Here is a 14,513-nt window from a genome sequence, read left to right on the forward strand (position 1 = left end):
TGATTTGACATGTGTTGCTACAGTAAACATTTGCTAACGATGGATTAATTAGACTTAATAGATTCGTCTCGCCGTTTAGCCTCCACTTATGCAATGGGTTTTGTAAATAGTCTACATTTAATACTCCTAATTAGTATCTAAACATTTGATATGACACGTGCTAATTAGTATCTAAACATATGTCAGGATCTTTACTTCAAGGATGATGGGTATACGATGTAAGAAAAATTCACATGTACTCCTTCGCACATAGTATAAAGTTCAATTTATACCTTATTTGAAACTATTTCATATTAGAATTATAGTTTAGGACAAATATTTGACCTATCTAAGGATCAGTCTAATAGGCAGGTCAAGCAAGCACCAAACCTTTGATACGCTGTTGAACTCTGAAAGGTAAAGTTTCTACTTAATACTCCCTACATTCTTTTTATAGGCATATCGACTCGAAGGGAGGGAGTAAATTTATAAATCTCCCTTCACATTAGGGGGTGTTTGGATGCCAGGGGCTAAACTTTAGTCCTGTCACATCGGACGTTCGGATGTTAATTAGAAGGACTAAACATGAGTTAATTACAAAACTAATTGCAGAACCCCTAGGCTAAATCGCGAGACGAATCTATTAAACCTACTTAATCATCATTAGCGAATGGTTACTGTAGCACCACATTGTCAAATCATGAACTAATTAGGCTTAATAGATTCATCTTGCGATTTAGCATAAGAGTTGTGCAATTAGTTTTGTAATTAGTCTATATTTAATACTCCTAGTGTCCAAACATTCGATGTGACATGGGCTAAAATTTAGCCTAGGGGAGCCAAACACCCCCTAACTAACACCCCCTAACTACTGGGCAATTGGCTTGAAGAAAATGTTTATGATTACGATTAATAGCTACTCCTATTTTGTTTGGTGACAAATACTTGACATTTCACAGACAATGATCTTAAACTTCTTATATTATTCTATCATTATATTCTAATATAAATAATGGTCAAAATATATCATAGGGATTGTTGTCATGAAAAAATCTAAGTTTCATCAGACATGTTTTAACTATATTCATACCTTAGTATAGGATTGAATCAGATCCCTGCCTCTCTCGGCGCAATCCTTGCACAAGAACCTCTCCATTTACCCTTGGATTGATACGTTTGAGTTATACTGCTTGCAAAAATAAAAGGAAAAAAATCATGTAAAGACCTGCCTCTATGGATCATTCATTATCCATGAAATTTCACAATGTGAACGAGCACAAAAGGCTTTACGTTTCGGACCATTCGCATGCACACACAAAAGAACAACTCATCAGCTTCCAGAAACTCCAACTAAATATCACAAGCGAAAGTAATTCGATCGATCCCCATCTCATAAGCTGATAACGAAACATAGAGCATGTGTGCTGAGCGGGGGTGAAATCCATCGAGAACAAGCGCTTTGGTTCCATGCAATCGGCAGCACAGCACACAAAATCCTCCCAAGTGAACAACTACAGACACACCACCACAGATAACATATTATCGATCGATCTACTAGCTAGCTAACAGCCAAGATGATTGACAAGATAAAACCATGGAATCATGCAAGCAGCCGTGAAGCCAAAAGCACCAGATCCTCCAGCGATGCCCCACCCCCATGCATACGATCGATCGCGCGAGACATCAGCCGCGCCGGCGCCCGCGGCGCGTGGCGGCGGGCGGCGCGGCCGCGACATCCACGAACGCCGGATACCGGATAATGTCCTCGAGCAGGCCCTGCGGCATCATCGGGTGCTCGCCATCCTCATCGACGTCGTCGCCCACGCAAGGGAAAGCCACGGCAGACACCTCGTGCCTCTCCAGCTTCTTCATCGCCGCCACGGCGTCCCGGGCGTCGGCGCCAAGCTCCATGGGATGGTCGACGGCGGCGCGCGGCAGCATGCTCGGGTAGAAGCCGTGCAGCGCGTCCTGAAGCAGCCCCGCGTCCGGCGGCTCGGTCCGCAGGGCGCGGCCCCAAACGTCCATGTCCATGGACAGTGGTGCTACGGGAGACGAGGCGACGGCAGGGGCCGTCACCGCGGGTGCGGCCATGGCACCGGGCGCCGGAGCGGTAGGCGTCGGCGCTGGCGCCGGAGGGAGAGGCCGGGCAGGAGAGGGGTATCCGTGGACGGCGTGGTGGAGCAGGCGGCAGCCCTGGTAGGAGGAGCTCATGAGGAGGTTGTGCAGGAAGATGGGGTCGAGCGTGCGCGCGCCGGCCACCGGCTGCGGCGCGGCGCTCCACGGCCAGCACGCAGCCGCCGCGGCGTGGACCGGGAAGTTGGTGCGCGCCTTGTTGCCGCGCATTGCGCGCGCGGCGACGTCGTAGGCGCAGGCGGCCTCCTCGGCGGTGTTGAAGGTGCCGAGCCACCGCCGCTCCTTGGACATGGGGTCCCGGATCTCCGCCGCGAACCGGCCCCACGGCCGGCGCCGCACGCCCCGGTACCGCGCCCCCTTGGGAGACGCGTCACCGTCCCCGTCCGCGTCCATGATCCCGGCCGGCGTGGGGCGCTTGCTGCGGTGGTGGTGGCCGTGGGTGTGGGCGAAGAGGTGCGCGCCCTCCATGGCTGGACGCGGAGCGCTCCGGAGGGGAACTGATCGGTCGAGGTGGCTTTGTGGCGTTGCTAGCGGCGGTGGCGAGCGAGGATGAGTGGGGGACTGGGGATCGGAGTAGAGTGCGTCCGCTACTTATAGAGGGGAAGCCGGGAAGCGCAAGAGGCAGGGTTGTCTGTCTCTACTGATGCCCTGACGGCGCTATGGTCCATCGCCATGGAGCAGTGGCCATTGACGGCCTTGCTCTGCAATGCAAAAGAATTGTTACACTCAATCTGGTACATCGAGAAGCATCGATCAATTGTACGTATCTTGTTTACATTCCTTCAGGTTTGATTAGTGATTGAATACATTTTAGATTTAAGAGAAAACGAAATACTCCTAGAACCAAAACGTTCGGGGTGTATAGCAACCGGAGTATGATTTTTTGCTGGTGCACCGTGACAAGCTCGATTTCAGTCCGTATGTCATTTGAATCTATATACCGTAGGATAAATCTCCACTATTGGTAACCCATAAAACTTCATTATTGATAACCTCTGTTTCAGTGAAACAAGCAGCGCCTAGGTGGTTTTTTTTGACCGAAATCAATTTAACATTTCAGCTATGTATGAAAGTTGGATCAAGCAGAGATGGATTGGAGAAATATACATTATGATCACAAAACACATGAATTGGTTGTAATTTTGAATTTTTATTTTAATATGTTAAATTTCATCTGTTTAAGATAACGTATGCAAGGAGTATAACCGCCTAAAATGCTTAAGCGATGCCAAGGCACAACTAGATATACGCTAGACACGGCCTAACCCCTTACCTAGCCAGTGCATGCTAGCAATTTTTGAAATGTTGTTGATAACTGTGGTTAGAGAAGAGAACACATATCTTAACTAGATTTACAGTTATATTTGAGCCACCATAGAGAAATTGCGGGGTTTGGAGCAAATTTGGTAGATTTACTTATTTATCTTTTGCAAACTCCAAGCATCCAGAAACAAAGTCCAACTCCAAGCATAACAATCGAAGTGCAATAAGAGCAAATATAATAAAGTGATGTAAGCAAGATATAAGACTTGGCACATTCGGATTATGCCTAGTTGGAGGATAAATGAGAGCAGAGAGAAAGAAAAAGCGTGATGTAGACTCAAAAAATGTTGAATAGAGAAAATGTGAGGATGATGATGGACCAGATATTAATTATTTTTTTTGAATTCCAACACAAATACATATGCTCAAATATATGCATGAACACTCACCGCCGTGAATACGGCAATGCACGCACGTAAAGATTGACGAAGCCACCATAGACGCTTCGTTGTCGACAATCATGTCACCTGCCACCGAGAGTATATCGTCATTATTTTTTAGAATAAATCTAAGAAAATATGAGCACCGCGTGTTGAGTTGAGGATATGGGAAATCGGAATGGGCAAATTCCATCGTAAGAAATCTAACCAGCCTCATTTTGCACGTACTATTAATTATTTTTTTGGGTAGCAAGTATTTATTATTAATATATTACTCTAGGGTTTACGACTAGTATATGGGAATAGTTAAATACTATTTCAAATTGTATGTCGTTTTGGCTTTTAAGGTTCATAGATATTATTATGCATCTAGACATACATTATATCTAGATGAATAATAATATCTATAAACCTAGAAAAGTTAAAACTACCTACAATTTGCAAATAAGGGAGTATAATAAATTATGTAAGCCAATGCTCTCATAAATATGCCTGATCGTATTTGCCAGAAACAAGGCATGCAAGGTCCTGCCAGCCTCAACCCCACAATAAAAGTCAGGAAAAGCTATATCTCACCCAAGTGAAGTAAGGCCTTTGCTCACTCGATTTGGTGACCGTTTCATCTGCTATGTTTTGTACCTGCTTCCTCCGTTTTGTCCTTTCCTCTTTTATCTCTATCTTGTTGCTGACTTGATTGGTCCATTTGTCAAGCTGCATTGTTTTGCAATTTTTGGAAGCCACCGATATTTCTAGTCAGCATTTCCGATGCTGCTCCATTTCTTTCCCCGCCCCCAGGTCCAACTCCCCCGTCCCCGCTCTGCCGCCACTAGCGGCGAAGCCCCCTACCCACGTCGCACTGGAAGGCGAGCTTGCACCGATGTCGAGCTGGCTTCTCCCCAGCTGCTCGTCCCACGGCTCCTCGAGCCTCCCAGCACCACCGCCTCCGCCTCGCCCCCTGGCCCTGGCAGCACGTCCGCCTCACGCCCCCACCGCCATAGCTGTCGAGATGACCCTCAGCACACGTCGGAGCCGCCTTGCCAACCATGGGAGCTGGAGGCGGGATCGGGCGGAGGAGGAAGGGAGCAGCCGCCTGGCTCCCATGCTGCCGAGGAGAAGCGGCTCTAGGGTTCATCGTTCTAGTTAGTTTTCCGTCGATTTCTACGTTCCACACCCATGGATCTTGTGTTTACTTGTGTTATCGATTCCTGATTGGTTCGATTTCTCAAGTTCTCTAATTTACCTGGGTTAATTTCGCCCACTGTGATTTGATTGCTGTGGATCTTGGGTAGAATCAATTTTTGACTTCCTGTGATGTTTCTGAACTAGGTCGCATATAATTCGTGTCCTAATTTGAATTCCTATCCAGTTCCACTCTGTAGTTTAGCTTGTTCAGCTAGTTTGTTCGGTTCCTTTCGCCTGCATGTTATATGATTTCTTTGTCTATTTTCTTCGACCACATTCATCTGAGAGGCACTCTGATCTTATTAGGATGGGCATCTGCATGTTGGTTAGTGACTAACAGAATTGTGATGGTTACAATTCATAGCTACTAAAGTTCCAGTGGTGATTGTACTGTCATTTGCATGTAAACAAGGTGTAACTATTGCAATATTTGAAATAGTTTGGGTAATGTCACTTTTTGCTAGCATTTTGTATGATTTCTTTGTCTATTGATGTATTTTCTTTGACCACATTTGTCTGAGAGGCATTTTGATTTCATTAGGGAGGACATCTGCATGTTGGTTAGTAACTAACAGAAACTGCCATGATGGTTACAATTCATAGCTACTAAAGTTCCAGTGGTGATTGTGCTGTCATTTGCATGTAAACAAGGTGTAACTATTGCAATATTTGAAAGTTTGGGTAATGTCAAGTTTTGCTAGCATTTCATATGATTTCTTTGTCTGTATATGTAATTTCTTTGACCACATCCGTCTGAGAGGCATTTTGATCTCATCAGGAGGGACATCAGCATGTTGGTTAGTGACTAACAAAAATTATAATGGTTTAGACATGTTGTTCGTTAGTGACTCTATCATTGTATTATGCACCTGTTGGTTTGTAATGGTGTACAATCATGTTTGTTAGAGAATAACAGAAATTGTGATGGACTGATGGTGTGCACATTTCTATAATCTGTTGCTTGCATGAGATTGTCTTTCTCTCCTTGCTAAGGTGTGTTATATCTTATTTTGAGCTTGTTTAGTTGTTTTTTGCTCTTCTTTTTTAGATATCAATGATGTCTAATTTCATAAAACGAATCATTCATGACAACTTCTATATTATTTAGGATCTGATGACTAATGTTCATGCCATCACTAGCAAGTTTTGTCTGGTTATTGAGCAATCTTTTGTGTTAGGATTATTAGGAAGATTCTTTAATATGTAAAAAACAACTTTGAAACTTCTCTGTCAGCCACCCAGAAGATTGTTTATGGACCCTCAGCAAGGACTTGAGAGGTGGTAGGGCTGCCAGCTTCAACGTCATTTCCAGTAGCTTTGATACTTCTTTACCAGCTTCAACATTATTTTCTTCATTTTTTCTGTAGTGGTTTGTTCACGCTAACTGATATGACCTATTAGTTTGTCTGATAATTTAAGTGATAGAAACATGATAGCTTGTTTCTTTATGTTTTGAGTTTACTTAGCTTTAAGAATTAATTTATAAATTATTAGTCCTATTTGAGACTAAATGTAATGATCCCGGTTAATCCTTCAAGTTACCCTTAATTCGAGTCCCCAAATCCCTCTGTCTCAGCCCTCCCCTGAGCTTAAGCGCTCCGCCTCCTGTCAGGGTCCCGACCCCTGAGACCCCAGCCCACCCCGTCGGTTCCTTCTGAGTTCCCCAAGGCAGTGTCCCTTCGATCTTAAGCAGAGGAGAAACCGAGAATGACCGGTGGATGGACGGGTAGACCCGCAAATCTTTTTCCCAGATCTCCCGAGGCAGACGCACTGGAGCGGCCTGCATCGCTTCAGAGCTCTCCCGCCGCGTGGCTCAGCTTTCCCGACGCCCGTCGCTTCGCCCAGTCACCGGCCGCGACCGAATGGTTTCCCGCGCCATTCTCCCCAATCGCCGCAGAAGCCCCTCTGCACCCCATTCTGCAGCGCCTCATCTCGCTCGCGCCCTCGCCAACCGCGCCTTGGTGCTCCGTCGCCGCTGCGGCAGGGCTTTGCCGCCTGCTGCGCCCAAACTGCCTCGCAGCTCGCACCATCATCATCTCACCGGATCCCCTGCTGCAAGGCCCGATGCCTTCCGGCTTTTTCGCCGCCTCTCCACAGTCGCGCCGCCCCGAACTCGCTACGCGACGATTCCTCCATCGCCAACCCCGACTCCGGCCGCGACAGTTCTTTTCCGCCTTGCCAGAACTGTGCCCGGCAAACCGCTGCTTCGCGCTCGCCCGTGCAGCCGCAACCCGCCTGTCTTGTCACCTGTGCAACCTCGCTTATAGCGCCATTCCCCCTATCACACTCATCAGATCTGCCGCACGACGACGCCCGCCTCCGCCAAATCTCAACCACCGGCAAAACCGTGCCTGCGCCGCCTTGTCTCCAGTGCCTAATAGCTGAGGACGCTATCTTTGAAGTCCTGTTCCGCCGCCCATCGCCGCTCAATCGCCGCCATGACAGCGCACTCCCCCTTTTCTTCCGGTCTTCGTGCTACTCCAACTCCATCTCTCTCTCCGCGCATCTATAAAAGGGAATGCCAGAGTCTTACTGGAGTTCCCTTCGCCATTGTTGCCTCGCCGTCTTGTTTCTCTGTTTTGTGCTTGAGCGCCACCACCTAAGTTCTTGGGAAACTCTCATTTCCGCTCAACACCCGCACCTTCCCAATCCACCCAGCCGCCTGCTCCTCCGCGTTGTGCTAGAGCTTCCTTATTGCTCACAAGAAGCTCCGCCGCCGCCGGAGCACCGCCGGACATCGCCGCCACCAAAGCCTTAGTGCTTAAGACCTTTCGCCCACGTCTACTCCTTCCCGACCCCAAAAGGCTTCACCTATAAACCGAAGGTAAGCTGCCGACCCCTTACCGTTTCACCTGACCCTAGCTGTTCGCCCGACCCCTCTTTCCGTTTCGCCCGACCCTAGCTGTTCGCCCGACCCCTCTTTTCATTTCGCCCGACCCTAGCTGTTCGCCCGACCCCTCTTTCCGTCTCGCCCGACCCTGTCTGTTAGCCGACCCCTATCTGCCTCACCCGAGGACTCGGATGTATCTTTTTCCTTAACCCGAGGGTATCTGTGTAAGATTTCAGGGACTTCTCTGTAATAGATCTGAGGACCCCAATCACAGTTATCCCTTAAGGTTTAAGAGTCAGATCATAAGTTCTTCCAATCCGACCCTTGGTCTGTTCTCTATCCACTGAAGCTTGAAACCCCACACTCTTTCCGTAGCTTTGCTACAAGTTTCTGGGCTAAGACTTGCAAGTGTTGCTATTGAAATAACCGTCTAAATACTAACTCCTGCATTGCATTCGTGTAGAGTTTCGTCTTGCTGATGGCGTCTACGAGCTACACCCGGTGCTAGAAGACGAAGCTGTCGCTGAGCTACCAGTTCCAGAAGCCGAAGTCGCCCCAGCTAAAGACCAGCTTCCCTCCCCTCCGCTTGAAGGCAAGCCCCGGAGCATGAATCCCAAAGTTTTCCCCCAAAACTTACGCATGCCTTCTTTCTCGTGTTTGTGCATTTACGTATAGGAGTTGTTTGCAACCTTAGATGCATGACATAGTTCCTTGATCTGAACACTAGTTGTTGGACCGAGTAGTTGCTATGCTTAAATAGGAAAGCGGTAAAAGTCGAGTGATTTCCTATCACTCCCTTCTGTTACAACTATAAGGACGATGGACGGGGAAGGGTTTTGGTTAACTCTTTGGTGCTCGGCTGATCGCCCCGTCTGTCTACGGAACTTGTTAAGGCCCGACAGTGGTGGTGTTCGTGATCAAGTATTTGAAAGTACTACTCGCATACCTATTATGGGATGGGGAAGCCTAGTACCTGATTGAACTAGGGTGTGGCTTATACCCCTGCTGTCCCTGGAACGAGGTTCCCATGGTGCATCATGTGGGTGCAAGTGCGGTCACAGTACGGTAGACGCCGGGACTGTGAAGCATTGCATGCTAAGGGAAGTTTGGACCTGACACGCGCCTGGGAATTGATGGGGACGGCCGACACAGGAAGCGACCCTTGTGGTGCGCGGATGTCGTGAGATTAGGTTCGCCATGCATGGTTAAGAGACCCGAATCGATTCGTCTGCCTCTCACAGTTTGAGATTGCTTGATCGCTATGCTACACTGAGTAATGAAAGAGTCTGATGATGACGTGGTCTTGATGATGAGCTTATATACATAAAGTTGGTCCTATGTTTGCTTAGAATAAGATGCCAACGTAGACTGGTTAATGAACGTAGAATTTGAGCTAAAACTTGAAAGCAAGGATCTAACGTAGTCGCTTTTGGCAAATAAACCCCTCAGCCAAAGAGCCTTGCATGTCTAGGCGTGGTGGAGTAGTTTTACCACCGGTCAGTTAAGTCTTGTTGAGCTTAGCAGCTCAGCCTTGTTTGTGGCTTTCTTTTCAGGTGAAGTCGCAGCTCCTGAGTTTGCTCCCGCTGGCACTTGGCCGCCCCAGCTCCCTCCGGGTTGGACGGTTGAGTGGGACCCTTCCTCGGACGGCGAGGAGAGGGATCACTGACGTCCTGATCGGCCTCATCAGTGACATCCGACCCCGGCGCTAGCTTCCGTTATTTTACCTTTCTGCTGCTCGAACCCTGTAAAAACTTTGATTCTCGTTTGGATGTTGAACTAAATGGTCAGATTTGGTCAATTTTGTGGATCTGCTGTATTCTCTGGAACCACTCACCTTCTTGTGAGTTTGCTAAACTCGGTCCTGTTGAGTGGTTTAATCGGATGAAATCCGACAGCACTTCGAGTTAACTTGACTAAGGCATGAGTGTCGCGTGTCAGGCGACTTAACTATGCTAAAATCAAGGTAAATCGAGGTGAATCCGCCACACTAAATCATATAACTAGGAATATGAGGATGCTCATATCTTGGTATCAATTGTTAAAATGCCTTATTGACTGGTGTGCAAGTGCTAACTGATACACCACCTACAGTTTGTAATTAGGTATGGATTATTTCTTCTCATTCTCAATTTTATGTTTAGGGTAAAGTTAGTAAACATTATATATTATGATAATTTTAGCGAAAAGGTAAAGGACACCCAAGTGTTTCTATTGTCAGTAGAAAATGGAATTATTACAAATAGCTTTTTGGTTGATTGTTGAAGCCTTTGTTTATGATTTTGCTGAAGATTCCGAGCTTATCTGAATATTTTAGCTTATCACAGATGTGGGGTTGCTTATGGATCCTAGTGTATATGAAAGGGTTTCGATGCACTTGATTTTTTCAATGCTCATTTTGTTGTTTAGCCTCTCTGAGTATTTGTCAAGTTTGTAGTTTCAGTTATTTAATTTCTTTTTCATTGGAATTGAATAGTAAAATAATTCTTTTATGATCTATAATTTGTTTGACTATGTCTGTTAGTGTTTGATACATGTGCTTTATTCCTACACCTGAGCCTAATCTTTCTTATAGTACATAAGAAATTTGCTTAAGTTAAATACTTTTAGCTTTTTCTTTGGCTGAATTGATGCAGCTGTTCAATATCTTTCTTTTTTTTTGGCTAAATTGCTTTTGTTCCCTCACCTTTAGCATAGTTTGGTTCAGCATCTCAGCATTATATTTACAATGGCCATCCTATCCTAAGCATTTTGATATGAGCAACACCTCAGTTCTTTAAAAAAAAACTATATGCACACTTTATTTGTCCGATTTGTTAACAAATCCCTTCCAATGCAGATCGAATATGCAATCTTCAAGAAAGGGTTTCCTGCAGAAGGCAACCATTTGAAGTAGAGATGGTACTTTTTCTTCATTATTTCTGTGACATCTATTTGCTATCTAATTAGAGTTTCTTTTCTTTCTACAATGTTGTGCCAATCATTCATATTAAATTCATATTTCTTCTAAATCAACATTCATTTGTATGATATTACCTTATATGTTACCTATATATAGAAGTTCAGAATTCTATTTGTGTGTTTATCTGATATGACTCTACCATTTTGTGCTAATATATGAGCTTAATACCATTAGTATCAGATTATGCAAAAAGCTTAATTGTTTTTCTAACTTTGCCACTTTAACAGTAAAGTCAGTTTAGTTAGTACATTATACAGTATAATTTGTGTGTAAGTTATTTATCAATGGACTTTTTTGCACTTTTTCTATATCCAAATTATGCTGGGTCCTTGTCCCACTGGCTTGTCTTATTTTTTCGAATTTCACACTTCTCAATGAAAGGGAGTAGCCTTTTTTTGACATTTGCATTTGTCATTGGGAAAATTTGTACATTTGAAAAATTTGTATTTGGGGTTTCAGTGACTCCCCAAATAATTTGTTAATCTGCATTCCATAGAAAAGAAATATGAGTTATTTGTGTATTATGCATCTGTCATTTGGGAAGTCTGTGGCATTTGAGTAATATGTATTTGGGGGTTTCCGTGACTCCCCAAATTAATTTGTTAATCTACATTCCATAGAAAAGAAATCTAAGTTATTTTTGTATTATGAATATGTCATTTGGGAAATTTGTGACATTTGAGGATTCTGTATTTGGGGTTTCTATGGCTCCCCAAATTAATTTATTAATTTGCATTTCATAGAAAAGAAATCTGAGTTATTTGAGTATTTTGCATTTGTACTTGAGGAAATTTAGGACATTTGAGAAAGTTGTATTTGGGAGTTTCCGTGACTCCCAAAATAATTTGTTAATATGCATTCCATGTAAAAGAAATCTGAGTAATTTGAGTATTTTGCATTTGTACTTGGGGAAATTTGGGACATTTAAGGAATTTGTTACTCGATTTGTACACCATCTGTAACATTGGATCTGCATACTTTTGTCTTCTCAGAGGTGACATGCTCAGGTGAGGCGAATCCAATGTTCTTTCTAATTTTCTGAATCTAATTCCGTTCGATCCCTAGTTTCATTTAGTCGTTATTTTTCATTAGGTGTGATTCAGGATATTAGTTTCGCATGTTGAATAGCTATGGATTCATCAATTGGCTTTTGAAAATATCATGATTTCTCTCAGTCTATTAGTTGATTCTTTTAGTTTTACCTATCATAGCAATTTCCTTTGATGTCATGATTTTTTTAGGGTTTACCAGGGTGAGTACTGGTTCAATGTTCATTCTTAGTAAATAATTTGGTCACTCTATTGTATCCTTGTCTTGTCTTGTTTGTTTATCTCGATGCCTTTTTTGTAAGAAACCCAAAACATATACCTTTCCATAATATATTAAATATGCTATTTTTGTACATTTCCATTTGTTGACAGTGACAATTAGTTGAATTTACAGTGATAATGTCACTGTCAAATACTGTCATTAAAAATATTATAGGTGCATTGTAAATATCTGTTAAATTTCTTTTCAATGCATTCTGATAAGCTATTATAAGTTAGTTGACATCTTCGTGCTGTAGTTTCTGCAGCTTAGCCCGATGTACAGCAACTTCGTCACTTCGTTAGCTCATCGGTTGTAGGCTTTGCTCAAGGACTTCCTGGAAGGTCTAGATGCCAATAAAATTTTTGGTCAGCCCTCAGGTTGCTCATATTCAGCATATGTTGATTTTTGATTTAAGTTGCATGTGTCATACATACATCCATGGGCCCACTAGAAGGTTTGGACAAACCTACATATAGGGTTGTGCACCGAGACATATCATACATGGAGACTACGGTGCAGGATAGTGCAGTCTACGTGGAGGATAGGAACTAGTCGAGGACTCGAAAACTACTCATAGCAATTAGAGTTGGACTCTCTAGTTGAATCCGACTACTATTCCTGTAAAATAATCGGCCTGTAACCCTGCTCCTCCAATATATAAGGACGAGCAGGGACCCCCTCCAGACAAGTTCAATTGAATACAGGCAAATAACACATAGGACGTAGGGTACTACGCGATCTAGCGACTCGAACATGTCTAAATTGTGTGCCTACGTACACCATCGAGTTCCTGATTTTGGCGACACCCACCAACCAAAACTCTACCTTAGGTACTCCCCTTGGTAGGTTGTCGGGTTTAAACACCGACATCATGTGAGTTCCTTCATTTTATCATTGACTGGTCAATTCTTTTCAAGCATATGATGATTCGTATTTTTGCAAGGTGGATATCCAATTTGTTTGAACTGGTAGCCATCTCATAATATCTCAATGTGGTTATTAGTGTTCAATTGACAATATTTTTGCATCTCAGAAATTTCTTTTGACATCATAGTTTTCCATTCTATTATAATTGTGTATCATTATTTTTCTTCTTACATCTGATTTGTTGTTCCTTAGAGTGATGATGTGAATGAGCCTGCACCTCCATGCCAATAAGATTGTATAAGATAATTTAATTTACATGATGATAGTATTGTTACGATAAATCTAATGTACTGGAACTTCTACTTTGGTCTCATTAATTTCAAATTGACTTTGCATAATTGATAATTCTAATGAGTTTTGGCTTTCAGGTTAAGCATGTGAGATATGAGTCCCTTATGCTCCGTTAGTAGTCATGTATCATATTTGTAGGAAAACATCTAAGTTGTTTTCATGTTCTGTGGCTCCATTCCAAGAAATAGTTTTTTCTCTTTTGCAGTATGTATCCTAGAGTTTATTCTCATAACAGGGGTTAGGTTTTTGACACAACTATGATTACATAACAAGGAAAACAGAAAAATTATGTAAGTTTATTTTTTCATTTGTGGGGTTTCACTGATTACCCAAATAATCTTTATGTTCGCAATTCATAGAAATAATCTGAACACTTTGGTATATAAATTGCATTTGTGGGTTTTACTGATCACCTAAATTTTTGTCTATCTGCATTCCATAGAATATTTGAAGAATTTGAATTTGGTAGAATCTATGTCATCTGGCTCTTTTGAAATTTTTCTCATTTTGCATTTGAGGGGTTTCATTACCGCCCTCAACATATGAAAATCTTTAAACCATAGTAATTTTTTGAATTAATTTGTCTCTATGCCGTCTTTCTCATTTTGAATATGTGGGGCCATATTACTTCCCTTATTTTCTAAAACTTTGTAGACTATATTAAATTTTGTGCAAAATATCTAGATTATGTCTTTTATGTAGTTCTGTCTACTTTTGCATTTTCTTCTTTCAATTACTCACTTTTATTTTTGGAGATTTTCAGTTATCCATTTCTTTTGTAGTTTTTCTCATTTGATCATGTGTTGGGCTGCATCATTGGCACCATCATTTGCCTTTATTTCTGATTGCTTTGTCATAATTATTGTCTATTTTGGTGTTCTTGTTGGGTGATTGAAATTCGGATGAGCACCTCTTAGGGCCTGTTTGGGAAGTGGGTGTTAAAGTTTAACACCCCCCATTTAACACCTTTTTAACAAAATGGCTGCCAAACACTTGTGTTAAAAGAGTAGTGTTAAAATTTAACACCTCTCTTTTCATAAATACATGGAGGGGGTGTTAAAATTTGCTAAAGGTGTTAAAAGTGGTCCCCCTCCCCACTTATTCCCTAGTTGCCCCCCTCTCTCTCCTCCTCTCTCCACTTATTAGACAGCATTTAAGATAATGCAGTTCTTTTCCAACAAAGAGGTGTTAAACTTTA

The 14,513-nt window shown here is 43.1% G+C and overlaps 1 protein-coding gene across 1 annotated transcript; it reads right to left on the reverse strand.

Annotated features, from left to right (window-relative positions):
- Positions 1 to 1,662: 1,662 nt before the first annotated feature.
- LOC101774117 (ethylene-responsive transcription factor 3) lies at positions 1,663 to 2,580 on the reverse strand. Its single transcript, XM_004954989.1, has one exon. It carries the CDS (start codon positions 2,578 to 2,580, stop codon positions 1,663 to 1,665), a length of 918 nt encoding a protein of 305 aa, XP_004955046.1.
- Positions 2,581 to 14,513: the final 11,933 nt, after the last annotated feature.

The sequence above is a fragment of the Setaria italica genome, chromosome I (assembly GCF_000263155.2).
Source record: "Setaria italica strain Yugu1 chromosome I, Setaria_italica_v2.0, whole genome shotgun sequence".
Classification (NCBI taxonomy): Eukaryota; Viridiplantae; Streptophyta; class Magnoliopsida; order Poales; family Poaceae; genus Setaria; species Setaria italica.